A 27522-nucleotide genomic window follows, 5' to 3' on the forward strand; every position below is an offset into this window, starting at 1 on the left:
AAGTACTTGCTTTCTCACTTTAGCGTTGAAGTTGTGATATGTAAGTTGTACGGTGCTGTGTTTCTGTGACAACTCTGACAGGAGGAAAATGAAGAGACAGGCGTACTGTGGATTACGCAAACTAGAGCACAGAGTTTATTGGGACTTAAACGACACAGTGGGTTTGGCTTTCACATGCACTCAGCACTTTGCTGTACGTCACATTACGAAGGATAAACAGCATTCCCACACCGACCTTTTCCCTCTACCCCTTCCCTTCCGGCAAGCTGCTTGTGTGTTTGTGTGTTTCCCAGCGTCCGTGTCTCTGTGGGCATTGTCTGGGAGATCATGCTAACAAGGAGGCACTTCAGTCTGATTTTTTTTTCATATCAAGTACGTAGAGACAGAGGAGAAAAAAAACAGGCTCGCGTGAGATTTGTAAAGAAATCACTTCATGGACCAGCTCTCTTTTCCTGAATAGGAAAATATAACATTCTTTTAGCAAGCGGAAGAGGCGATGCTCTTCCCTTTTAATTGGCTGTGCTGCTTCAAGAAGGCCACTTCTTCTTCTTCTTCATCCCTGGTGTCTTTCCTCTATCTCAGGGGTGTCCAGACTGATCCACTAAAGGGGCCGTGTGGCTGCAGGTTTTCATTCCAACCGAGCAAAAGCAACACCTGATTCTACTCAAATCGACGAAGCTGTGTTCACAACACTCATTTGTTGGATCAGGTGTTGCTTTTGCTCGGTTGGAATGAAAACCTGCAGCCACACGGCCCTTACTGGACCAGTTTGGACACCCCTGCTCTATCTCATGAATGAACTGGACTGGATAAATAAACCTTTCGTGTCCCCGGAGGAAGGCCCTTTAGATTGGTGAGGCATTTTGAAGAACACGTAAAGGGGCAAAATATAAAAACCTGTACACGTGTCAGCCATACAGCAATACTGTTTCAATGGAAAAGGCATAAAGGGAGCAAGAACACTTTAGCTTAGCAGTAGAAAACAAGCGGCGTGTGGCAATAGCAGTACAATAATGTGCCTTAGTGATCAGAGGTAAAACATTTCCATTTTGGTGAAGAAACAGCATGACATTATCTTAAATTGTGCAACTTGTAAAGTCAGGCTGAGTGCATGTGTTCCTCTCCACGTCATGGGGGGGGGGGGGGGGCGCGGTGGCGGGGAGGGGGGCGGGGTCGACTGTGCAGACGATCGAGCTAAAACAAAAAGTTTGATTCTGTACAGCATATTCATTTCTTTTTAAAACTCCACATAATGTCAAATATAAAGTGACACTGTAAACGGCGGGAGATGTCTCGTGTCGAATGGTACACACTTGCAACATCAGTGGAATGAGGTATGCAGAAGCCAAGGGATACAGCTGTCCATACATACATACACTTGTCCATGCAATGAAAACACAACACGATTCTCACAATTCTATCCCCTTGTGTGTGTGTGTGTGTGTGTGTGTGTGTGTGTGTGTGTGTGCTTTGAAGCTATATGATATGCTTGCAGGCTCATACTTAAAAGAATGTGTAGAAAAACTGATCAGGCGTTCTGATCGGCGGTGGTTGTAAATGACAGCTTAAAAACCAAGAAGTCAACCTGGCGACAGCATCACACAACTGTAATCTTTGGCCTGAGTGTATGCAAGGCAATGTACATGAGCTGAGGTTGTCGAGGTGGTCTGTTCTGAATGTTTAGGAGTGATTTGAGGTACGAGAGGCGGAGACACAGAGAAAGAATTGCAGTCAGTGTTGTACAAGTGGTGACACTTGAGATAGGTGGAGGGACACCAGTACGAGATACAGGCCAGAAAGTAAGGGACTCACACAGAATGAAAAGAAATTTGTCTTTTTGGGAAAAAAAAAGAGAAAAAAAATCACCAAGTTCCCATCTTCTATTCCCGGTGGTGGTCTTTATTATACAGTGGATCCCCTGAATATTAGCTATCCTTTTCATCAGTGGCTCTGCTCTATCGTCCAACGATCCTGAGGGTAAGTAAGGTTTGTCCCTGACTCTCCCACCACAAATGCCCAGGATCTCAGAGCCGGGTCACCCCCTCCCCTATGGGCTGACCGTGTAGGCTTTAAACAGGCTGTCTCCGGCTGCTGCTCAGGCCCCTGCTGTGGACCAATCAGCAGCGGGGAAGCCCTCCAAGCGCCTTCCCTTTCTGTGTGTGGCTCCCACACTGTCATCGTGCCACTAGGGGGCAGAGTTGGACATGGAGTCCACAGAGTTTACACTGGAAGACTGCACACGACTGTGGGAAATAGACACCTCTGGGTGCTGAAACAGAGAGAGAGAGAGAGAGAAAGTTATATGAATTGGTTTGCATGATTTTATCATGTGGTGGTGGTGGTGTGTGTGTGTGTGTGTGTGTGTGTGAGTGTGCGTGTTCACTTACATGCCTCCTGAAGATCCTGTCCAGCAGGCTGCGTCTGGGTGGCTCTGGCGGCTGATTCCAGTCAAGATCCGGAGGTCTCGTCCCTTGAGGCCCAAACACATTCAAATCTCTGAAACACTCTGTTTCAATCATCTGAGGGAGAGAAGAGAAGAGAAGATGAACTTCACTAAAGGAGTTCTCCCAGAAGTTACACAAACTGCTGCAAGCATTTAAAAATGTCAGACTGAGTTCACACACTTACCTCATTCTGCCATGGGATGGAAACGCTGCCTGTAGCAAATTTGGAGTAGAAGTCATTGTCAGTTTGGTCCAAATTTACTCCCTTGACCGTGGAGAACTGCTCTATGTCCAACACATCCTTACAGTACACTGCCCGAGGCTGGAGGAGGGCAATGACCATGAGAAACACAGGGTCAGGAGGAAAAACAGGAGACACTCTTATCTTAATAGATATTTTATCATCATGGAATTTTACTTGTTTGGCTTGAAAGCACAGGAAAAACCTTTTATCTGCTGGTATTCATTTTGGACTTGTTCCTAGATTAAAGCTCTAACTGAGCTGCACACCACAGGCTTTGCTGCTGCGCTTCATTCAAACTCCCAGTGTGTACAGTATTTGAAATAACTCACATCAGGCACAAAAGGAGGCTCCACTATTCCAGCCTCCAGCCTCTTCAAGTTGATGTTTTTGAAGAACGAGTGGGCCTTGACGCCCGCTGCTCTGTCCGCCTGGCACCCCAGCCTCTGCTTAGGGTCTTTGGTCAGCAGCTGGGGGAGCGCAAGCACAGATGAGTCACCGCATTCAGAGTTCCTCCATCTTTCCGCACCGACAGCTATCCGTCAGTTCTCACCATTCTACAGATGGCCTTGGTGTCCTCTGTAAACTTGTCGTTGTACTCCTCCTCTTCCTCCTGCACCCTCCGTTCCACCTCCTCACGCTTGACCCGTTCCTTGCGGGCGCGGAAGGGTGAACGGCCGGCGGTCATCTCGTAGACGAGGCAGCCCAGCCCCCACCAGTCAGGACTCATCCCGTACTTCTCATTGTTTATCACCTCTGGAGCTGCAGAGAAATGGAAGCATGATGATGTCAGTGACTCCTTGTTAGACTTCTTGCATTTAAATGTCAGACAGTAAACTACACTGAGGGCTGCGCTAGAAGACCCCGCGCTGGGAATTCCTGCGCTAATGGAGGTATTGATGAGCTTCTTACCCATGTAGCCGACGGTCCCCACCCTCCCTCTGATGAGTTCTCCCTCAGGCACTTTGATGGCCAGCCCCAGGTCCGAGACGCGGATGTGTCCTGCACACGTCAACAGAGAAAAACACTCACCTGACCTGCTCATGTCATTTTAAACAACCGGGAGGAAAACTACCTCAGTTACTCTAGTTTGAACACGTGTGTGCGCGGCAAAACAAAAATGCTGTACAAAACAATAATGACAAATAAGAGCCGATGAAGCTTCAGAACTCACCGTTGTCATCCAACAGGATATTCTCCGGTTTCAAATCCCTAAAAAAAAAATAAAAATAAAAAATCAAGTATCGGTTCGCATGTGAAAATCGTCAAGTTCAAAGTCCTGATTCTAGTTCATGAGTTGTCTGTTTGGAGGCATTAATGAGCTAAACAACATGTGTTTGGAGGCGCTACCTGTAGACGATGGATTCTCTGTGCAGATGCTCGAGTCCGCAGCAGATTTGAGCAGCGTAAAACTGGACCCTGTCCTTCTCAAAGCCCGGCGTGCCCATGTTGTAAATATGAAACTTCAAGTCTCCGCCGTTCATGATGGTCAGCACCAGACACAGAGCGTCTTTGGTCTCGTATGCATACGCTAAGCTCACCTAGTGAAGGGAAGGCCAACCACATAAAAGAAATGCACACCAAAGAGAGAAGGTGGCGCCGACTGTGCTGCAGGTTTGATGTTTACTCACAACAAATCTACTGTTGACCTTCTCTAAAATCTGCTTCTCATTCAGCGCCATGGACTCCCCTTTCCTCTTCTTGATCCTCTTCTTCTCCAGCTTCTTACACGCGTACATCTTCCCTGTGGCTCTGACCTGGCAGGCACACACCTGACCAGGAACACACACGGTTACTCTTAATCACACCACAACATATCCAGTAGCAGCATTCATCCTCAACATCTCTTACCTCTCCAAAGCCTCCTTTCCCCAGCACTCGGTACTGCCTGAACGTGTCTTTAGTGATTGGTTGCCTGACAGAACACAGACACAGCAACATCCATTAATAGATGCTCATATCGTATTGATTAGGATGGAGATATCATCGGCGGAACTCAATCCCATCCTGAGTTTCCTGTACACAGGGTGGGGCCTCTCGTGCACCATTTCACTTTCCAGACACGGATACAATCAAGGCTGCTCTGAGAGCCTCCTGCTGACTTCTCACTGCCGCTGATAAAGCATCGGCCGTCCAGAGCGGTCCTGCTCCTCCGAGGACTCCCCGAGGGACGAGTCCACCCACCCGTCAACTGCTCTGCTCCTAAAACCTTCTGTTGGTAGTTATTCAGCTAACCAGGTTTTAAATGCTTTAAAGTTATTTTTATGCTTTACGACAACTGATGATTTGTTTTTTTATTGTGAAGTTTCACTTAATGGATCTCATTCTGACTTGGAGTTACACGTCCTGTGTGGTTTCTAACTCACTGACCCTGAGACAAAATAAAACTGAAAATGCTGAAAAAGAGGAACTGACGGCAGCCAACTTGATCTCACGGTAGCTCCTCAACACCTCAATCCACCAAACAAAAACAGAAATACAGAATCAATTTGTCCACTTTGGAGAAATCAGAAGGAGCTGCAGTGGCGACGTCTGCACAGTGAAATCACTTCATTTGTGTACGATAACGAGACGCGCACGTGTTCCCACACGCAGCTGCTGGCTGCTAGTGTGACGCTGACTGGGTGACCAGTCGCGCTCCACTGACACAGGATTGCCAGGAGCCAATACTGATTTTGGAGGGTAAGAAAATTCCAATATATTGGCCCAAAATAGATAATCGATTTCATTCCTACTTATCATCCGTCAAACGTGGTCATCAAACTCTTGTGACAACGATATGTAATGGAGGCATCGAATTTTACACTTTAACAATAAACTTCATCGCTCAAAATCATGGACATCAGCACACTAAACAGTAACATCACTTCACATACTGTAGTACTGTAGCACTGGAACAAGAACTCAACAGATTCTGGATGAGTGGGGCTGATGCTGTTACCAATATCATGGAATTAAAAACTTCCAATAAATCAGCTCATGTTCTCTTAGCAAAGATTTAGCCATCTTGTCCAAAATGAAGTGATAAGCTAACATCAGCCTCTTGTAACCTGCCGCACAGGTTTTTCTAATTTTTCTCTATTTGTCTTCTTAAACTTGCTCCACTTTTCTCTTCTGACATGATTTCTGTTATTTCCAATTTAGCTTAGCACCTGAAAGCAGCACGACATGCCTGGACTGCTCAAACGAATCACTTCAAAAACAAAAAAAGGCACGCAGAGGAACACCAGAACGAGGCTAAAATGCTTCACCCTGTTGCCTGGGACAGTTGGGCGCAATTTTGTTGCACGTCTCTTCATTTGTGCTTGAGGTTGAAAAGGGAAGAACTTTAAAAATGAACAATTTAGGCAGAAAATATATCAAGACTGACACATGAGAGGTTGGCAGACTAAAGCTAAATTCATTTAATATAAAATGAATGCATTTTACAGGTTAGTGAACTGGGTGATGTGGTTTTCCATGAAAAATAAAGGATCTCTTTCAATCTTGATTCACAGGTTATTATGTTGTTATTACTCACAATCATGAAGTCAATTTTAGACATTACAAAAAACATAAAACTGACCTCTCCAGGATCTTCCATTGCAGGAAGCGGTCAAAGTACATGCTGTTCTCATAGTCTGCGAACGGAGCGCCGCTCAGGTAGTCGTGGACGGCCCTGATCCAACACACCGCCAGATAGAACAGGTACAGGTGAGAATATGATGCAGCCAACATTCCTACCATGCACCACCCCCGCTAAGCAGGTAGTAGTGGTGTTGGTGGCATTTGTTTGCCTGTCAGCAGGATTACGCAAAAACTATGAGTAACACTGAACCTGGAGGAGAGGCGAAAAATCATGCAAGGAAGAATTTATCCAATTTAGGGCCAGATTAGACACAGCGCCACCTGGTGGCAACAGGAAATGTCTTCTTTTTTTCATACATTGATGTCCTTCTCCCAGTGGGTTGACCCCCTTCGTGTCCAATTTGGTCAGAGGCCACTTAAGACCCTGGTGATGTGTGACTGTGATGGCTACTCAGTTTTTGCTAAATGGCGTAACCGTGGCGAGGAGGTCAATTTAGAGCTGTTGCCACTGAACAGGAAACTGCAGTGACTGGACTCCACATAGTCTTCAAACTTCATAAGAGTCTCGGCCTGAAGACGACAGGCTGAGTTTAAGTTTGAGCACCACCTAGTGGTTGCAGGAAGTAAACCTGATGTAACACATCTAAATTACAGTGCTGCCTTCACGCAGCAACATAATAGTAGATGTGTGTTCTCTGGTGCCACCTAGTGGAAACAGGAAGTGACAGTTGCATCAGAGTGCAGCATCAGTCTGCTGCTTCTTGTAAAACCTAAAAATTATCAGGTTTCACCTCCCTCTCGCTCTACAGAGCAGCCAAACACACCCACACACACCCACTCACACACACACAACCCAGAACAAGTGCCAGGAAGTGAAAGTTCGCCTAGAACAGGTAGTCGCCAAGGCCAACTTGAACTCTCTTGGTAAACCCGAGAGAGAACCAACACAGGTGAAAGTCCAACAGACAGGTGAGAGGGAATAAAGACTGCGAGGCGACTCACTTGCGACAGTTGCTGAAGATCTCCTTACACGGACTGAGCTCCAGGTTCTCCCTGCACTGGTCAGCAAAGACCTCTGCTATGTCTACACGCTGAGGTGACTACATCAACACACGCACACACACACGCACGCACGCACACACACACACACACACACACACACACACACACACACATTCCATCAAACTGGGGAATAACATACATCACTTCAAACAGAGGCAAGAACACTATCGGTACATTATGTATACACACACACACACACACACAGCAAACACGACATTGTTAGCGTCAGTGTTTACACTGAACTACAACGCTCCTGCGCGTGCTCTTGTAAGAGTAAACTAACTCAATGTTATTCTCTGGTTCCTCAGTTCTTCTCCACACAGAAAACACCGGAAAAAAACGACCACATTCAGTTCTTCTGCACAAGGTGAAGTAAGCGTTAATGTCATGTATAACTGCGTCGGATAAAGAAACTTACTTGCTTTGACAGGAAAGTCTTAATAATCTGGTCCCCTCTGCTTTTTCTCTTTTCATCGGGTGTCACCTCATAATCTTCCTGCAATACACAGTGACTCACATCAATAAAGTGATCCAACATTGAAAGCCCAGAAGAGCTGAAACATAAAAGTTGATAAATCATTTAAAACATTCATAGCAAGACATCAAACCGCCGCTGGTTCCAGTGGGAATATTTGCTACAGAGCTGAACATCTTTCGGAACATTTGCTGAATGCATCACCGCAGGCTTTGAGACATGGTGGTGATCACTCTAAGATTTGTTTCTGATAATTATATAAACTAATTCATCTGGAAAATAATCAGATGAATCAATAATGCCACCAGTTTTGTGTTGTTTCAATGAATCTGTTATTTCTCTGCAAAACTTGTGATTGCTTCCAGTGTCTCGGCTGAGATGTGCTTCATCGTAGTCAACTGAGTTTCGAACAGAGGTGAAATATCATTGTCCAAAAACAAACAAAAAAACCCCATCTAAGTAACTAGACAAACACAGCACTGTGGAGCTCGACAAACATTCTGGATGAAACAAGCTCCTTTCAAAAACACAAAGTGCTATGAAATCAAAAGTCAGGCAGGCAAGTCACAAAAAAGTGAACAAGTCTATAGCGAGTTCACGTTAACTCAAGCCCTCGCGACAGGAGTTCACACAGCGCTCATCCATCTCAGCTGAGTCGCTCCACATTTCATTTAAAATGTAAGGCGTTTGTCTATGTGGCGACATTCCAGCAAAATTCCAAATGGTTATTGGACCAAATGGATCAAATTCTGATGGTGAAATGAGTCGTTCACGAATGTTATCTACCGTTCTACAGCTGGAACAGTGATGGTGGAGAAGCAAAGCCTGCAATGTTCCCAACTATGATTTTTCAATCAAAATGCACAAGTAGACTTTGTATCGGGAGCCGGAGGAACTCAGACCAGATTCAACTGCAAAGAAGCATACATTTCTGTTTTCTCCCTGAATTTAATGCAGAAAAAGCAGTTGGATTTCTTGTCCAGTAGGTAGGATGGAGTTGGTGCTGTGCTACAGTTGCCACTTCACTCACTCTCACACACACACACACACACACACACACACACACACACACACACACACACACACACACACACACACACACACACTGTGGCTCGCTGCATTGTAGGGTGTTGCTGTCACTCTCACAGGAACATATGGTGCTCTCTTGGCTCTGTGTTTGAACATACGTTCACAAAAACGGGTTGGCTGTTACAGGCTGGACATATTGGACATCTCATGGAGGCTGTGACGCATTTCATGGCGAGGACTTTTGAACAAAAAAAAAAAAAAGGAAAGGGTGTGGGGGGTGGGGGGCAACATGGCGGCCATGCTACACGCTGGCCAGCCTCTTTATACCGGTGGCTTTTTTCCAACATGGCCCTGTGTTGCTTGGCAACCACACAGAAAACACGGCAGGATTCCTCGAGGTCCTGGAGTGTCACAGTGTGTCACACCAACGTCACCAGCTTTCCACAACAAGACAAACACACACACACACACACACACACACACACACACACACACACACACAAGCCCGGAGCTTTAGGAAACACAGGTTCTAAAAGGCCAAAATTTCACAGATACTTAAAGGAATAAATACTGACAGTGTATGAACGTAAATACATGCGATTAATCAACTGAGACACACACAGTTGTGTTCTCATCTCCTCAGAGAGAGAACCCCACACTCGCCTCCCCACAAGTCCTGGAGACCAGCTGGAACCACAACCTCCACCTGCATACCTGCACTGAGCCACCACCCTCAAACTCCACGATTTATGCCACTTGTTCACCAAACAAGGGGGAGAACACCCACTACCTAACTGTGTCAACAGACTCATGTCCCCACAGCATGAGAAATACTGGGTGTGGGCGCACACGCACACACGCACGCACGCACGCACACACACACACACACACACACACACACACACACACACACAAAGTAAATGAGCCATCTGTCTCCCACCCTTGCCAGTGGGGGGTCAGCCAAGTGGAAAGGCAGATGCCCCTTTAGCCTTTTGGAGGCAAAGGGACTCAAACACACACACACACACACACACACACACACCTCTCTCATGATATAAGAGAAAATATTAGTAACCCCTGTGCAAATTTTTCCCTCATTTAATTGATCAGATGTGATCAATACGCCTACTGTATTGGTTGTTTATTCACTTTCACCAAAAAAACAAAACTACAATGATTAAGTTAAATTATACACATTTGGAAGTAAAACAAACACTTTTGACTCACTTGAAACACAAACACCTGCTCAGGCCGGGTTTACTGTCGGTGACACGGTGGGCGTGGCTTGCTGGCTGGTCACATGGCTTGCAGAATTAGCTCCCACATATGTTTGGCATGACCGCGTGTCAGTAGGTTCCCCCTCACAGAGGGAGACGGTCGCTCGGTGGGGGTTTGACAGGGGCAGCGGGGGTGCGTGTTGGGATTGGATGGGTGGTGGTGGGAAACAATGTGGTCCTTTCTATGGTGTCACATGGTTGCAAAGATATTCTGGGCATAGATAAAGACTTAAATGTGTCATGTGGGAGGTATTCCGTCTAGACGCAGGGAGAGAGAGATTGGAAAGGGGGTTGATGGGGGAGATCTGGCTGGTTGAATAATCACTACTCACTTTAATGGTCTCATTGGTGCTGCATGACCCAGCACCAGAGTACCGTCGGGCTACGCTGTAATCAAAGAGAGTGCACACTGAAAAGGTAGACGAGTGAACGGCGGGGTGTGTTTTGTTCTGCTGCTTTCATGGTGCTCCTCCAGGTTTTAACCCCTCCACTCCACAGTTCCTCTGGGGGGAATTAACGGAGGCCTCGCACCAACTGAACTAAAACCTACTGGGGTTATGTGAGGGTCTTTTCTTGGCCAAAAGCAATGGCATCCAGTCTCTGCAGGTTGCTCGGCAACCTCCCAATGACGACAAGACTCCAGGAAGTCGCTGCACCTTAGAAAGAAACGGTCTGGTACTTCATCCCCCCCCAATAAAACCCCAGCGTGTCACAGTCACTTTCCCCCAGTGTCCTCTATGTGCGCTGGGTGAGGCGACCCAGTGGCTGGCTGCACTGTGGTTGTGCAGACGCTGACAGCGAGCAGTACAGTATCAGTCGACTAATCTGACTCTCAGCAGGAGAACAAATAAATTATCACGCTGTTCCGTTCGATGCTTTGAAAATTTACTGGTAATTATTAAGTGGAAAAAGAAATTTGATCGGTGGCTTCCCCACATTTTCCAGGGGATGTACCAGGATTAATGGTGGCCTTGCTGAAGCCACACTCTACATATTTATCTGTGTGTGTGTGTGTGTGTGTACCATTGCGTCCAGTAGCTGGATGCATCGGTGCAGTTTGGGTCTGGTCTCACAGAAAAGACGGAAGAGAAGCCGTCCAATCGGCTGTTTCTCACAGATGCTGACATAGTCCCTCTCTGTAGACACAAACACCAACACTTTCAAACACACTCTCTTCAAATGTGAGCGCATGCACACACATGCACACAAAAACCCGTACCGATGCTGTTTCCCAGCTCAGTGCACTGGCTTATATGGGGGAAGCGAAGGATCTCCTTCCATTTTTTGCTCCTCCCTTTCCGCTTTCCTCCTCCACCTGCGGCAGACAGCAAGACAGAAGGTTAGAAAATCAGAATTAAAAGTTCAACAAAGTTGTCAAGTGTTTATTTTCCTCTGCAGCTGAAGGCCTGATGACCGGGAGGAGAAGAATGGAGGGTGTGTGTGTGTGTTTGTATGTGTGCGTGTGTGTGTGTGTGTGTGTGTGTGTGTGTGCAGGCTCTCCCTTGAATGAAATCATGGTCTCAGCTTGTATATATAATTCATAGATTACATCCCACTTCCTCCCTAAATCTCTTGTCTCTCTACTGACTTTCTACCTCTCAGTAGCTTTCTGAGAGTGGAACAGTGTGCGTTTAATGTGTTTATGTGTGTGTGTGTGTGTCCACACAGACAGAAAGCCTGTTCTGACTGTCTCCATTCCCATCAGAGCTCGCGGGACTTTGCCAGACTGGATTCCACGGCTCTGAATAATCAAGCATCAGCTTCCTGCTGGATCAAGAATAGAAATCATATACATCCACATTTGTGCTTTCAAGGAAACGTTAATGGAACTATTTTGCCTTAAACTTCTCTTTCCACCTCTTCATCTAAACCTTGTAAACATCTGCCTTTCCCTCCCTTCCACAGGCCACCAAATGAGAAAAACTGTTATTCATCCGTTCCAGCTGTTGTACCCAACGTCATGCTTGTCTCAGTTTCACTTTTTTCTTCAAACGCGATGATCAATCTTATGAACTAACTGGGATTTCCTTTAAGTGCTGTGTGCTGGGGAAAATGGTTGTGAGAGGCAATATTGAGAGCATGAGAACAGGAGAGGCAATGACAAGCAAACATCTTTAAGTAATAACCCTGGAATGTCAGCGGCACTACGTCATGCTGGAGCCTCTGAGTGAAAGCTTTTAGCAGTTTCCCCTTCAATCCTCCTGGATTACTGCCTCATCATTCCCTCCTCTGCTGACTGAACGTGTCTCAGACACACGGCGATGCCTTCTCGGTGTTATATGACCAATTCACCTTCATTCAAATTCAAGCAGGCTGTAACTACATCATCAAGCTCCAAGGCTCTCGTGATTTTAAATCAGGAGTCTAATGTAAGACATCATGTAGGACTCATTTATAATATGTCATCCCCAGAATGTGCGGAAAAGATCATAAACTTGATGAATGGAGGAGCTCCCTTTTCACAAAACAAGAACAAACTGATCCGTCTGTCAGCCAACTATTTCTTGTGGCCATCGGGAACATTTTAATCTCCTCAACATCCTCCTACGTAAAAGTTTCCTTCTTCAATGTATAATTCCATTTGCCATCTGCTGTATTCTTTAATTTATTTTATCAGCATTTATAGGTGTTGAATGTCCTCAAATCCTCAATGTTTGTCGTTATTTCTCTCCATCTTGCATGAATACATTCACAAGTATACACTCGACATTACGCGATATGTCATACTGCAAATACAGGGAAGGAAAAGAGGTACCTTTCCCACTCTGTCAGTAGGATATAATCTCGGACAAAACAACATTTATACCCCAGAGCCACAAGCCGCTGCATCCAATCGTGCAGAGGGCCTCGCTGCAAACACCTGAAATAACTGAGCGCTGCCTGCATCAGGGCGGCACGGTGGTGCAGTGGTCAGCGCTGTGGGGCCCCAGCAAGAGGGTTCCGGGTTCGAGCCCCGGCTGGAGCACGGGGTCTTTCTGTGTGAGTCTCCATGTTCTCCCTGTTCCTGCTGGGTTCTCTCTGGTACTCCAGCTTCCTCCACAGTCCAAAGACATCAAGAGGGGACCAGGTTAATCCAGACTCTAAATTGACCGTAGGCGTGGCTGGGAGAGCCGATGGTTGTCTGTCTATATGTGTTGGCCCTGCGATGGACTGGTGACCCGTCCAGGGTGAACCCTGCCTCTCGGGATGGGCTCCAGCCCCCCCGACGATGACGAGTAGGCTCACACGACTCTCTGATAGCAAATTAATCAGTTCATACTTCCTCAGATTCACTCAAAAGTAGGTCAGTTACTTCACTTGTTTCCATATGAATGGGCCAGTCCCACAAGGGCTTTCTCTGTGATACAACCTTTCATTAATGTAGCTTTTTATATGTTCAGTGGCTGTGCTGGCTCGGGCTAACGGAAGCTAGTTAGCCAGACATGATCAAGCCAGCTTAAGCTAAAAGACAAAAACACCTTTCAATAATTTCCTTATGGATTTTAGCAACAAAGTTGATACCAGAGGTGAAAAGTTTAGCTTGACTCAACCGTGCCTTGGTAGCTGGTTGCAGTATATAGGTCAGAAAATCCTTCCCCGTCAAAGTTAATAGACAGGACAAAAAACAAACAGAACAAAAAGGACACTTGAAGTACTTTCTCAGACTTGATTTCTGTCATTTTAGATCATTCTGAACTGTACGCGTGTGTTTCTGGGACAACCTCTGTTTTAATCAGTATTTTGAGGCTATAAGAATGGGATGTGACATGAAATTGCCACAGTAGCACCTGCAGACTTCTGTCCGGGAAATGAAAAGGTGCACATGAAGTGAAAAACTGAGCTCCCGGCTGTAAGAGCCTGCACCCCACGGCCCTTAAAAATGTGCACGGAAAGACCACCACAAATGCTGCGTTTTCAGGGTTGAAGAAACCCATGTTTTTAGAGCGAGGACTCAACGTCACCGCTGCTGACATGCAGAGTGGTCGTCGTATCATCACGGACAACCACAGGGCTTGAATGTATTAATAACTCAAGTCAAAATATCCCCTAAGAGAATCATTAACTCCCAGCACCTGCTCCTCATCAACATTACTGTAGACTACACAAGCTATAAACAGGCACGCTTCCTTATTTAAGCACCAGTCGTTCTCTGAAAACAGTGTAGATATAAATTTATGCTCCGTAACAAAATGTCACTGTGCTCTGCTATGCGGTCCAATATTTTAATTTCTCTTAGTGAAAACATGACGTCTGCCAAGGAACACAACCGTAGGTCATCCCCAGTGGGACTGCTGAACTAAAAATGAGGCTTGTGCTACTGTAAGGCGCCTTTAGATAAAAGAGTCAACCAAATGGCAAAGACTTCCTGTGAAGGGTCAACACCATGTCAAATAATTGTACCAAACGTAGGTCCCCCACCCAGGCATTCAACTTCTACACAATGCTCAGACAACCACAAATAATGTAGTTCCTCCTTTTTCGCTCTGTATCCTGTTTTCTTTCCCTCTCACCGCTTGCCAGACCTATTTATTTTTCATTTTCTCTCTCATCTCCTTCTTCCTGCATTTAGTAATTCCTCTCTGCTGACGTCCTCGCCTTCTCTGCTTCCTGTCACCCTACATCATCTTCACTTTCTGACTCTGTTGAGAAAGCGTCAGGTCCGGCTCTGAGATGCCACCAGCCAATGACTGACCCATTCACCACTTAGTTTTTTTCAGTACTTTTTAGAGGTCTAAGTAAGTCCATCATCATGTAATCAATATAAAAGCAACAGAGAAAATGATAGAATAAACAATGCAGATGGTTGCCATCTTGCCAATTAAGTACAAAGCCTCAGATTTCTGAAGCGATGCCTTGCGGGGGAGCCCACCTCAGCTGCATCGTCTAATGATCTAATGCATTAATGAATGTAGTTAAGTATTTGGACTCACTTTGCCAAAGTCATACATAAAATTAGGACTGGCAGCAGGCAAGGACCTCACGATACGATATGTTTCATTTTAGCACGATACACTGCTGTGGGCAGAAGTCCCAACTGAGTCAAGTTGCACAGTTGCACACTATCACTGACGTAGCTGCCAAACGATCGAACAGAAAAATAAAGTGCATGTCACTCTGAACAGCAGCCCAGTCGGCCATGACACGCGGCTCACGATGTATTCCCATTCAGTAGATTCAAGAACTTTGTCATGTGTGGATGGACACAGCACACTCACAGTGAAATGGGATGGCGACAAGCACCCCTGTGCAAACTGTGCGTAGCTCGGAGTGTAGACACACCACTGCAAAGGATATCAGGATATGTTACTGTATCGATATTTGCCCTGAATAAAATCTAAAGTATTCTTCTTCCCCTGTGTCCAGCTAACAAGCTGTAGTTTTGTCTGTATGCGGACACACCCGCCAGTTCCCACAAACACACAAATATGCATAAATTATTCACCTCCTTCTAACACACTCATTTGTCTGGACATAATAAGTAATTTCCTGTTAATCAAATGAGTTCAAATTGTGTGTTGCATTGTTGGTGGCTGTCAGCTGTTGGACGTCTGCTCTCTAGAGGGGAAATAATCTGGCAGGATGTAACAAATCAGCTTTGTCCTGGTTTTGTGCCTTTTGTTTATAAAAGAATCACAAATATAACTACAAGGATATACTGAGATCTAAAAATTGTAAAACTATAACCCCCCCCCCCCCCAACACAAACACACACTGGATCAGTACCTCTTTGTCTTACAGAACTGGGTTATTATGAGTCTGAATATGCTCATAAATAGGCCAATGTCTCCTTGCTGCCCCCTTTATTTATTTCTCAATTAAACCGTTCTCACTCTCTCATGGTCTGTCACTTACACATGAGCAGAAATATGCACGGCGCTGTGGGTACGCTGCACACAGGAACTTGTCAGTCTAATTTGTTCCATGCGGGCGGCGCGGTCACCGCCCTCTATTTATGTTTCTGCTTAGCAGCTCTGACATCATCAAGGCATGTCAAGTGAAGCAAAAATAAGGTCACGGAGGGAACGACATCCGTCTGGCGCGACATCAGGAGGTTACCGGCATCCCAAACATCTGTGTGTGTATGTGTGTGTATGTGTGCGTGTATGTGTGTTAATACTGAATTGTGACCCCTCTCTTGTAATGTCCTTATGCTCAATTTAACCAACTGCAGCAGCCCTGCAGGCTGCATCCATCCACACATTCATAAACGCCCCTGCTTAGCTGTGAGGTCACACTCATGAAGTGTTGATGCATAAAAGAATCCAAGCCATTAACCAGTGTGTAGCTCTCTCTCTCTCTCTCTCTCTCTCTCACACTCACACACACACACACACACACACACACACTTCTTTTAAGGTTCAAACACCTAAGTTAAACTGTCACATGAGAATTGTAGGACCACCCGTCAAAACCACATCCTGAAACTCCTGCTGTGCATCTGGCTCATATATAACAGCAACATCTGCAGCAGAATACGATGCGAGCGTTGGCAGAGGGGAGCGCTGCGCTACTGTGTACGCCCACACTGGGCAAAAAGTGAGGCAGACTCCTGTGAATCTTCATGCGCTCACCATCTCCTCCCTGCACCTCAAATTTCATTTTTGCACACAAACAACTAATTATCCCACACTGATTATCCAATCCTCACTCATTCTCACATCACCTCCTTTGTCGGAGCTGTTAAATGTCGGCCTCGCAGTTGAGTCATACCGAGGTGGTCAGCGAGGTACCCGCACCAGACTATGATACAAACGCCTTTGTTCTCCCTCTTTCTGCTCTCTCACAATGTCCAACTGTCCAATTGCTGGCTCGTATTTGCATGAGAGCCGAAGTTTACGCAGGTGTTCTCGTGTACGCAAAACCCCCGAGGTAAACAACACAACCAGCAAACATATAAGAACATTTGTACTGGCACTGCCTCACTCCAAGTCATCCTCTTCCTGCTTCAGCGGGGCCCTGCAGGGTGGAACTCAATGGTACACTCTTTATTTCAACAATTGTCTCGTGCAAAACACAGACAGAATGCTAGTTGCTAGCAAGTAAATCTGTCCAGTTTGTGCAGAGGTGTGAGATAGCATTAGCAGGGATATACTGTAGAGGTAATACATCATACTAAACATAACCCTCACTTGATAGATTCTTCCATGTTGGGGGTTTTTCTACTGGAGGAAGACACACTAGACTAGGTCTGGTTCAACTGGAGCTCGTGTTTGTGTGCCACAGGAAGTCGAGGGAAACACTGCCCAGACCTGAGCAGAAGGGGAGGACTATAGCAGGAAGAAGCTCTTTGTTGCCCTGTTCCACCATGATGTCATGCCGGTCCCTCTGCTCAGCAGCCTTATGAGCACCCTGGATCACCCGCTCTGTCCACGTACGCCTCCTGATCTCATGATAGCGGGAAGATTCAGAAGCGACATCTGCTAACGTGCTCAAAATCGGCATCTTTTTCTTCCCTTCAGCCATTTTGGCATGTCATATTAGGGTAAAGACAGGTGTAGCGCAGGTTCTTAATTATGTGTCTGCGTGCTGCTTCTGTGGAACGGTGGACACATTAAACAGAACCATGGTTTATTTGATGAATTACATTGGTGTTACTGTTTACCCAGCTATGATGTGTCAAAATGGCTGCCATAAAAGGCCCTATTCTTTTGCCTGCTTCAGGGTCACATGTTAAAGCACTTAATGAGGGGCCATAAACTCAAAATCAGTCACAGACAATAAAGAGATCTTATCGGCAGTGTGAATGCTAGCCTACAGCTGCGTCCCAGCACAGTGAGGTGCTGTCTTGACAATCTGAATCTCTCTTGACCTCAACTCTAATTCAAATGAGGGCTGTGAGTTAAATCTGATAGAGACATCGTCCACAGCTACATGTTCATAGATCTTCAAGAAAAGGGAGACCAGCGGACGAAACATGTTCCTGCCTCATGTCCCTGTAAACATTACAGCTATTAATAGCACAAGCCCAAGGGCAGGAGCAAAGCGTTAATACAAACTGAGGTGGTCAAACCGGTCCATGACCTCAGAGCCGGCGTGCTGTGACAGTTGTCGCTGGCCTGATTGTGTGTGTGTGTGTGTGTGTGTGCTCATAAGTGAACGACAGCGAGTGTGAAAACCGTCATGCAAGGACACGAATCTCACAACAGCAGAAGAAGGCAGAGTACATTTCCTGTCTGACAAAAGTCAGGTGCCACAAGTTTCCTGTTCTATAAATACATGTTAAAGGTGGAATGTGGAAAGGGAAAAAACACACGTTCAGTAGTCTGAAATTATATAATCTACCAACCAGCCTGTTCTGTCAAAGAACCACACACAGCGCAGGGCACGCTGGGTAGTTCACGCTGTTTGCTCATCCATAAAGATCCAGGAGGACAGAGCATAGTCCGCATGAGGCCAGCCATAATAGGACACTCCTCCATGCTGTTAGTGTGTTTGTACACCTCCATAAATGTTTTGATAGGTGGACCATTATGACCGAGTAATCCTATACTTCTATGAGCAATGGTTTTATTTCTCCTGGCACTGAGTGAAACTGCAGTTACATCACAAGTGAGCAAGCACACAGGAGAGAGAGCAAGCTTATCAATCGGGGACACATGGTGCTCTGTATGTGGACAGAGGTTATTGAATGTGTGTCTGCGTACACAACCCAGCCCCTCCCTGAGATAGGGTTAAAGTGATGCTCCTCTGTGGGAGTAACTTTCCTCTCCTCTCCATTATTTTCTCTCCCTCACACACACACACACACACACACACACACACACACACACACACACCATGAAAATATTTGCTCCACGTCTTGCTCCCATGTTGACATTCCATGTTCTTTTGTCCCTGTTATGGCAACATCACTACAAAGACAAAAAAAAAAAAAGGTACAAGAGAGTCAGTTGTGGACTCAACTGAGCTGAACTGCTGACAGGAACCTGCTGCTGCACAGTTTTCCAGCTTTCTTGATTCTACGTATTTCGGAGCATTTCTTTTTTTCAATAATTGTTCTTCTCTGTTGTTGAAATGTAACAAAAGTAGGTGCTGCTCTCTATGTATGGCTCTCTCTTAAGAGCGAGGCTTTTACATAATCAGATCTGAAAACCCGCTCCATTTTTCCTCTCTGAATCCACTGTGAAGAATGTTTAGCCCATAGATTTCCATAAATATCACAACCACGTGGTCACATGTACAGATGACTACCCCTAAAACAGAAACAAAGGACTTATTCACTTACAGCCCTTAATAATCTCATTCCCTGCGATGTCTGACCAGTGTTGTAAAAGAGCGCTGCCCTGACATTAAGCTGCAGGAGACAAAAGACAGTAATGATTCCCGGATGAATGCATATCAAATATTCATCAGGTGTTCCATTAAAGAGATATGGCAACAGTGCAGGAAGCACATCAGTACACAATAAAAAAGCTGCATAAGTAATCACCTGCATGTCTGACATGAAAGAACCACCACCTACCACGGACCGCTAGATATCATCGGTTTGCTGCTTAGCACATTCCTGGAGTACTTGACTGACAGGCCGTTCAATATCTGCATCCACTTTCTCTCAGCCAGCCTCAGATAATTATCTCCCCTATTTCCCAGAATTCCACTCAACAACCCCCAAAGAACAGGCGTGAACTTGTTGCATCCAGCTGAGTTACGTATACCGTATGTGTGGGTAGAGGCAGCAATAACAATAGAGATAGCAAGTGCCAGAGAGTTGAATATTTCCACTCAAGAAAAAATGAGTCACACTCCTACTCAAAACACAGAGAGCCTTGTGGCGTGCGGAGGAATGGATATCTCTTCTTCTTTGCTTGATTTCTTCATGTATCACTGCTGATACAGTAGAAGATTGTGAGTCAAGAGAGACGACCTTCCAGTTCGATACTGACTGACATCAAAAAATGAGACTTTTACTTCGATAGAAAACGTTATCAAAAACCGTTAGACAACAAGAGTGGAAATATCTTTTGGGAAAAAAAAAAAGAAAAAGCTTTGTACAGGTACTAAGCAAATATTTGACCAGCAACCACAAATGACTCTCATTCATAATCAGTCAGTGAATTAATTATGCATAAGCCTGCATGCTGCCAGTTTGGCAACACAACCAATCCTGATGCCTTTCCCTGCAGGTGGTGGGTGCCTCCATCTTGCTTGCATCAGGTCTGGCTCCAAGAAGGCGCCCCAGTCTCCAGGTTTCTGCTCTCCCATCATGACCATCCATCCATCCATCCATCTTCAACCACTTACCTGAAGTCGGGTCATGGAGGCGGCAACTCCAGCAGGGAGACCTAAATCTCCCTATCACTGGCCACATCGGCCAGCTCTGACTGGGCGATCCCGAGGTGTAAGGAAACCCATTCGTAGATCTCGTTCTTTCGGTCATGACCAACATTTCAACACCATAGAGAAGAGAGGAAACACAGACTGACCGGAATCTCCGGAGCTTTGCCTTCTGGCTAAGCTGTCTCTTTGTCTCAATGGTGCAAAACCACATGTGCTGCTGTAACTGCTGCCCCAACAGCACAGCTTCCAGGATCCCGAACCTCTAGACCATGTTATCATCTCTTCAGGGTCATGGACCACTGCTGCGAAAAGTGAAGGAAGTCAAGTATCTCAAGGTAAGATGGAGTAGGCATCCAAAAGGTGGACTGGTTTGGCATCCGTGGTAATGTGAGCGCTACGTGAATCTGTCTTTTACCGGTTGACATGATCCAACCCCACCTGTAATCATGAGCTTTGGGAAAGTCTGACTTCGATTCAAGTCGTAGATCCTCAGGGATCCTCGTCCTCAGGTTTGGAAGTTTGACAAGTTTATCAGAAACTCAGTCCTCCCATTAACCCGTCAACAAGTTGTAAAGGCATTTCTGAGGGCCAATCTGTGATATGCATCAATGATTAATGGGTTCCTCCATGGCCGATACCGTAGCCCTCCATCAAGTTGGGGGAGAAGCGGCCTCATAGTTTCTCTGCCACCAAAAGCACGACTATCTTGGTGGAGGTTAGTAACTGAGTTCCAAAATAGACACAAATTATCTATAATAACTAGCTTGTCCACCTTTTTAGTCGGTGTAATAGAGGTTGTCTTCCGCTTATTCCTTACTAGTAAGGGTCGCGGGGGGGCTGGAGCCTATCCCAGCATCTACGGGCGAGAGGCGGGGTTCACCCTGGACAGGTCGCCAGTCCATCGCAGGGCCAACATACAGAGACGAACAACCATTCACACTCACATTCATACCTACGGTCAATTTAGAGAATCCAATCAGCCTAGTCCCCAATTGCATCGCTTTGGACGGTGGGAGAACCCACAGGCACGGGGAGAACCCACAGGCAAGGGGAGAACATGCAAACTCCACACAGAAAGATCCCGCGTCCGAGCCAGGACTCGAACCCGGATGTGATAGAGGTATTTCCTTTCATAAATGTCAGACGTCAGAGCTTCAAACAAGAACAAAATCTTTACCTAACATTAATTGTTGCTCCGCACGATGTGTTCAGATTCTGTATTTGTATCAGACCTTCATGTGCTCAATCTCACTGGGATTACTAGCAACCGTGGTTACCAGTAAACGCAGCATCTGGGCGGCGCTGCAGCCTGGGAAGTGAGAACGTTAAAAAACTCAACAACCATCTCCGAAGTCATCAAAATGGATGAGCTCTGAGGGAAGGGATAAATATGAGTTGTGTCAGAATGGGTCGAGAACAGCCCTGCAGCTGTTTGACTTTTTTCACTGATTTTAATTTCTTCTCGCTGGCGTCTGTCCCATCAGAACTACGCAAAGAGGAAACAAGCCTCCCGTGTTTTTTTTTTTTTTAAACTCTCCCTTCCATTAATGCTCTCCTGTGGTCTACCCAATAAAAGTCAACTGCATTATGTCATGGCAGCGTCTTCTCAGAGGCTCCTGAGGGACAAGCACTCCAGGCAAGTGTTTTTGTTTTTATGGAAGTGAGAGAGATAGTGTGTGGGACAAAGACACAAAGAGACTCCTGTATGTTATCCATGCCGACATTACAGCGAGAGGACAGCGAAGCGGCCAGGACACACAGACCTGTGTTGTGTATGACAGTTGAGAAGTTGCAATTTTGAACTGGTTCTGCAGCTTTTTTTCCTTTCCCGAGAATTCGGTTAGTCCCACTGACAGCAGCTCCCACAGCTTGCGGGGACTTGATTTGGCTTCACATGATGAAGTAACACCGACCTCCTCTCCCACAGCAAAAGCCGGAGGACCCTGTGCAAGTTAAGAACCGCCACTCTTCACTTGTACACACAAATACCTCGTGCCTGTTATCATGCTTTCCTTTGGCGTCTTGTAGTCACTGATCAGCGGGCTTGGATGTCATTTCAATAAAATGTCCATCATGAGTGAACATTGAAGTGAACAGAATCCAATCAGTGTTAGTTGCCATGTGAATCTAGGAGTCGAAATAATCCCGTAGCATTTAAGAGTTCCAAGTGACTGGATATCACCACATTTAGGTGCTAATCATGGAAGGTTTTCACTACTGGATTCCTCCCTTTGTGCCTTAGCTCACAAACCAGCCCTACAATTATTACAAGCCACATAATTGTAGACCGACACTGGTTAACTGCAGAATGCTGTCAAAGTTGTATTTTGACAACCAGAGGGCCCATCAAACGAGTCCCGCTTAGCCTTGCTCAGACCTGGCATTAAGGGCCGTCTTGGGTGATCTGGTCACACATCAAGTATGTCCATTTACACCCTGCGATCGAATGCGCCTCCTCGTGCATCGTGTGATCTCACTTCCCCGCTCTGTACACACGTAAACACCCACATTGTTTCCGTTTGCTAAAACCAAATACGTAGCAATACTTTTCCTGGACCTAAACTGACAAATTGAAATTAACAAAAGACGACATTGAAACAGCACAGAGAGGGTCTATTCCTCCGTGTGTTGTTGTGCTCATAATACATCTATAAGGAGTTTCCAGGAACTTCCAGGCTTTTCAAATAGGTTCAGGTGCCATGACATTTTTAAAAAAACCTTTATTTATTTATTTTACTTTATCGACTGGGAGAGATATTCTCTTTTGCAGTGCCCTGATCACATTAAACACCTGTAAGCTGCCCAGTACAGCTACAGTATGCTGGCTACTGAGCACCTCCACTGGAGCAATGGAGCTAGAGGGCCTTGCTCATGGGCACCTCGGTGGTAACATTGAGGGCAGTGCCAGCACTGCTTCTTCACTCTCCCTTTCACTGGGTTCACATACACAGTGAAAGTCAAACCATAGTTTTCGCTGGATTGGGCCGTTTAATTGGACACTTTGTCACGTCTCAGTGCACAAGACCCAGGGAGGAATCTGACCTGTAGGTGGCAGTGTGGCCTCTTACAGCTGCTTCCCAGACCATCTTCTGGCTGACCTATTGCTGCATACCAAACAAGTCAGCGGGCGGATAAACAGCGGACTACATTCAAAGATTATTGAAGAAAAATTAACAACTCTTAAAGCCAAGACAGCACAAAGTTTGTCAACTGTTCTGTCAAGAAATGTATTATTTTCACGCTAGCATCCGTCATGATGAGACCTCTGAACGACCTCCGGAACATGCACAGAAAGTCCAGCCCACTTTGGCATATAGATGTGGAATTTAATTGATCAGACTTTGGAAAACACGGTTTTAGTTGGACTTAACATGTTTCTACAGTATGTATTTTTTAAAGTCAAGCTGTAGTCATACTACATAAATTGTTTTTTCCAACACCGTTTAAACATATTGTGTGACCGGATCTCAGTGCACCCCGAGGACACTCACACCTGTACTGTGTGGCATCCATTGAGATCAGATCACGCAGGACAGAGCCGGAGGCCGGCTGCTTGTTCTTGTCGTCGTGACCTTAGTTACCTGAAACTATTCTTTCTAATCCTCCACTACCTCTGGCCGTTTTAGCCACAACCATGAATGTTCTGGTGGCTTGAAAAAGAAAAAAAAAGGTCTCAACTTTGACAACTGCACAACATCCCAAACACGACGCCACGACTGAGAGCACCAGCAGGCAGCAGTGGAGGGGAATTCAGTCTAGTAGCCCAAACTAAATACCCCGGCTCTGTTACCGCAATTCAAGAAAGGCATCTGGATGCAGCAACGCAGTTTTTCCCCCTTACTCTCATTCACTTGGACAGCCGATGACGTCCGTGCGCCTGGCTTGGAATCTACAACTGCTGCCAGTAAGAGTTGTGAATGGGGAGGCAGGCTAAGGAACATGAACACACACACACACACACACACACACACACACACACACACACACACACAATGAGCTCAGGGTCTACTGCACTGATGTTGGTCTCGTCAGATCAGGTTCAGGTTACTTTTAAACAAAGGAATTCACCCCCCACACCCACCTCTGCTGACACACACCCTGCTATTAAACCTATACGCCAGCTACCATGAAAAAAAAAAAGGAGCACATTCAGGCACAACTTCTCTTCGTTTGATCTGCTGCATGACCCCCTGGTTTCCTCAGCTAACGTTGCACATACAGAGGGTTTTCTTCTTCTGCTCAGCATTTCCTTCCACTCTGATGCAGCTGACAGTGGTTGATACACCGACGACCACGCAGGGTGTTTCATTTCACCGCGTGCTCATCATCCATAAAGTATCTTCCGCAGAGACCGGAGAGCAGCTCCACAGGAAGATGGAGCTCGGATGGCAGTAGCCCACTCAGTTTCTTATGTAACCATCAATCTGATTAAATAGCTTATGGGCTGCATCTAACTGATAGTGTATAATGCCATTTGGCTTTATGTAAGATGGTGGTCAAGCGGGATGGTTCGATATGGTCGTGACTGTTTTGTTTCTCTGCTGGGGAGGAGGCCAGCGGAAACCAAAGTGTTTTCCACACTGGGATTAACATGAAACGGCGTATTGATCGCCGATTCACTCTGATCGACGATGTTTTAACCGAGTCCATCACCAAGTTCTCATAGCGGGTGACATCTTGGCTGTTAGAACCCAGAGCAGAAAAAAAGCTAACGCAGAACAAGTTTGGCACAAAGCCTGCTCAGCTACTGTTGGCCCGGAGATATCAATAGCTTTTCCAATCTACGCCTCGCTGACACTCACACGGTTCTAGTGATTTGGGAGGTGTGAGGATGCTGGCATAAACAGGCAAAGACTGCAGTGTAAACTGGGCCTTCCTGTTGCGCGTCCCTGAGAGCGTTTTTCACGGAGGATGCATGCCTCTCAGCTCAGCGCTGGCTCGAAGATGCACTCACGTAAACAAACATGAATAAACACTCTTTATTCGCTGCTCTCACATTCTCCCACTGTTGCTGGTATGTGACCTCAAATGTGCCTCTGTGTATACTGTACGCTGCCATCCGTACAGCAGCGCATGGGGCTCTGCAGACTTTGGCACTGGGCCCTGTAAGATAAAACCTCTAATGATTCATAAGGTTAAAGAACAGAACCAATAACACACTCAGAACAACCTGTGTGGTGTTTCAGGGAGCAACAACTCAACTGTTGATCCTCTCTCACAGAAGCCATTGATCAAGCCACTGAGGAAGTCGTGCTTCTGCTATTAACTCAAAGACCCATCTCTCATCCCTCCATGAGAGTTTGTAAAAGACCTTTTCTCTCCCACACACAGCCGGGGCGGCGACTGGACGAGCACCAATGGAGCAGCTGGGACAAGCAAGATCTGTCATGGGTCATTAACTGCGCTTATTAATTTGTAAAGCTTAATTCAGCCGGCCCTGTCGCGCTGGGCTCCCATGAAACAAAAGTCCAGTCTGACCTGCAAGCACATGCATATCAGCTTCCTGTTTCACTTTATTATTCTGTCAATTCCCACAGAACACTCGGCAAAACCTGTTCCCCCAAAACTATGTCATGGCGGGGAGAGAAATGAGTCGTGCACAGTCTTCCCCCCCGTGTCGCCCTGCCGCTCCACCCAGGCTTAATCCACGTGCTGAAACCAGAACTTGAAACTGTGGCCGAGAGTTTGACAACCGCTTCACCCCAGGATTCAGAGTCTAGCTGCACACAAGCAGAGGTCTGAGGCAGGTAGAGCCCCGGAGCATCTGAGGGGAGGCGCTCACTCCATTACGGCTGAAGTTCCAGCCGTAATGGAGGGAGCTTTTTAATTGAGATATAAAAAAAAATACTATTCTATTTTAATATTTCCATTGAGAAAGTTTAGTTTAAATCAGTGATATAAAGTCAGCAGCTTGACATTCGGTGTCAGATTCAACTAATTTGAGGCCTGGTGGACACAACACATGAGGTGCGACTGGACCAGGCTCCTCACAGCAGGCCCGTGCAGACCTGAGCGCAGCTGCCCACCGCTCCAGACCTGATGAGCGGTTTGTCTTCAGATTTTCTGTCTCAAATCATCGATTCAGGCCCCCAAAACACACATTTCAACGCCAGTCACGTCATCAGACCACCCCTCTGGCGCCTGCCTCTGTAGAAAGTAGTTATCCCCTGCTCCAGTGTGCGCCCCTCGCATGCAGAATATTGCGAAAGAGTGCATACATTTGCACAGACAGCGAGAGCGGATGTGGGAGGCAGATTTTTCCACCCTGACATATGTAGGGAAGCGCATATCGATGAGGGGTGAAGTGACCCGTCAGCAGCTGGAGGTGACAACCAGGTGGATGGCTCCAGAGGAGATCCGCCGTCTGTGCCGTTGCATAAGTCGCATCTGTAGGATTTACCTGCTGTAACGAGGCGTACGTCCGCAGGCTACCTAGCGCCGCCGCCGCCGTCATCATTACGCGTATTCCCACCTTTTCTGAATATTGAGACAGCTAGCAGGCCTTTGGGCTTCTATGTGTCCAACTTACCCTCTCTGGCTTTGAGCAGTACAGTGTTGGCTACTATGTTCTCCAGCTCCATCAAAAAAAAAAAAAAAAAAAAAAAAAAAAAAAGGAAATCCTAAATGCAGAGGTTTTCTGTTCACACGCGTCAGCAGCAGCGACAGCGGCGTCCGTCCTTCAGCCTCAGCGCCGTCTTCAGTCCTCGTCGCGACCCGAGCGGATTTCTCTCATATCAGAGTCGGAGGGGATGGAACAGGATGTCATAGATCTGCGTGCAGTGTGAGCTGGGCATGGTTCTTGTTGTGGGCTTGAAGTGCGGCGGCGCTGCTGCATTACTACTCCAATCCCCCCAGAAGCGTTCCATGCGTAATGTGGCTGCGGAATCACCCGATGCACACCGAACCGAGCTTGGGGTTCTGATGTACGCAAACCCGGGTCCGTCCGCTGCGATCGGTCCAGCGGCACACCAGTATACTACCAGCTTTACATTTCAACAGCAGGGGTTGGCTGAGTGCACCGGAGAGACATCAGCGCGCCCCTCTCCCCTGTTGGTACGTAATCAAAATGGGCGGAGCCTCTAAGATACAGCCGCGTCAAGCCGCTTGCACAAACACGTCCAACCAGAAGTGAGGATCGTCAAAATAAAAGCACACCACATTTACTTCTAA

General features: G+C 46.4%; 1 protein-coding gene across 1 annotated transcript; it reads right to left on the reverse strand.

The window, feature by feature from the left end:
- Window positions 1-27402, reverse strand: grk5l (G protein-coupled receptor kinase 5 like). Its single transcript, XM_086207379.1, has 16 exons — window positions 26882-27402; window positions 11315-11410; window positions 11119-11231; window positions 7733-7810; window positions 7255-7352; window positions 6251-6343; window positions 4537-4600; window positions 4317-4457; window positions 4036-4226; window positions 3860-3897; window positions 3598-3687; window positions 3239-3447; window positions 3018-3155; window positions 2629-2766; window positions 2388-2519; window positions 1-2269 (listed from the first exon to the last, which is right to left on the reverse strand). Exons 1-16 carry the CDS (start codon window positions 26931-26933, stop codon window positions 2186-2188), a joined length of 1755 nt encoding a protein of 584 aa, XP_086063505.1. The 5' UTR covers window positions 26934-27402; the 3' UTR covers window positions 1-2185.
- Between the last annotated feature and the right edge of the window lie 120 nt (window positions 27403-27522).

This window comes from Aulostomus chinensis, chromosome 6, assembly GCF_037954235.1.
Source record: "Aulostomus chinensis isolate RoL2024-O1b breed Wild chromosome 6, RoL_Achi_v1.0, whole genome shotgun sequence".
Classification (NCBI taxonomy): domain Eukaryota; kingdom Metazoa; phylum Chordata; class Actinopteri; order Syngnathiformes; family Aulostomidae; genus Aulostomus; species Aulostomus chinensis.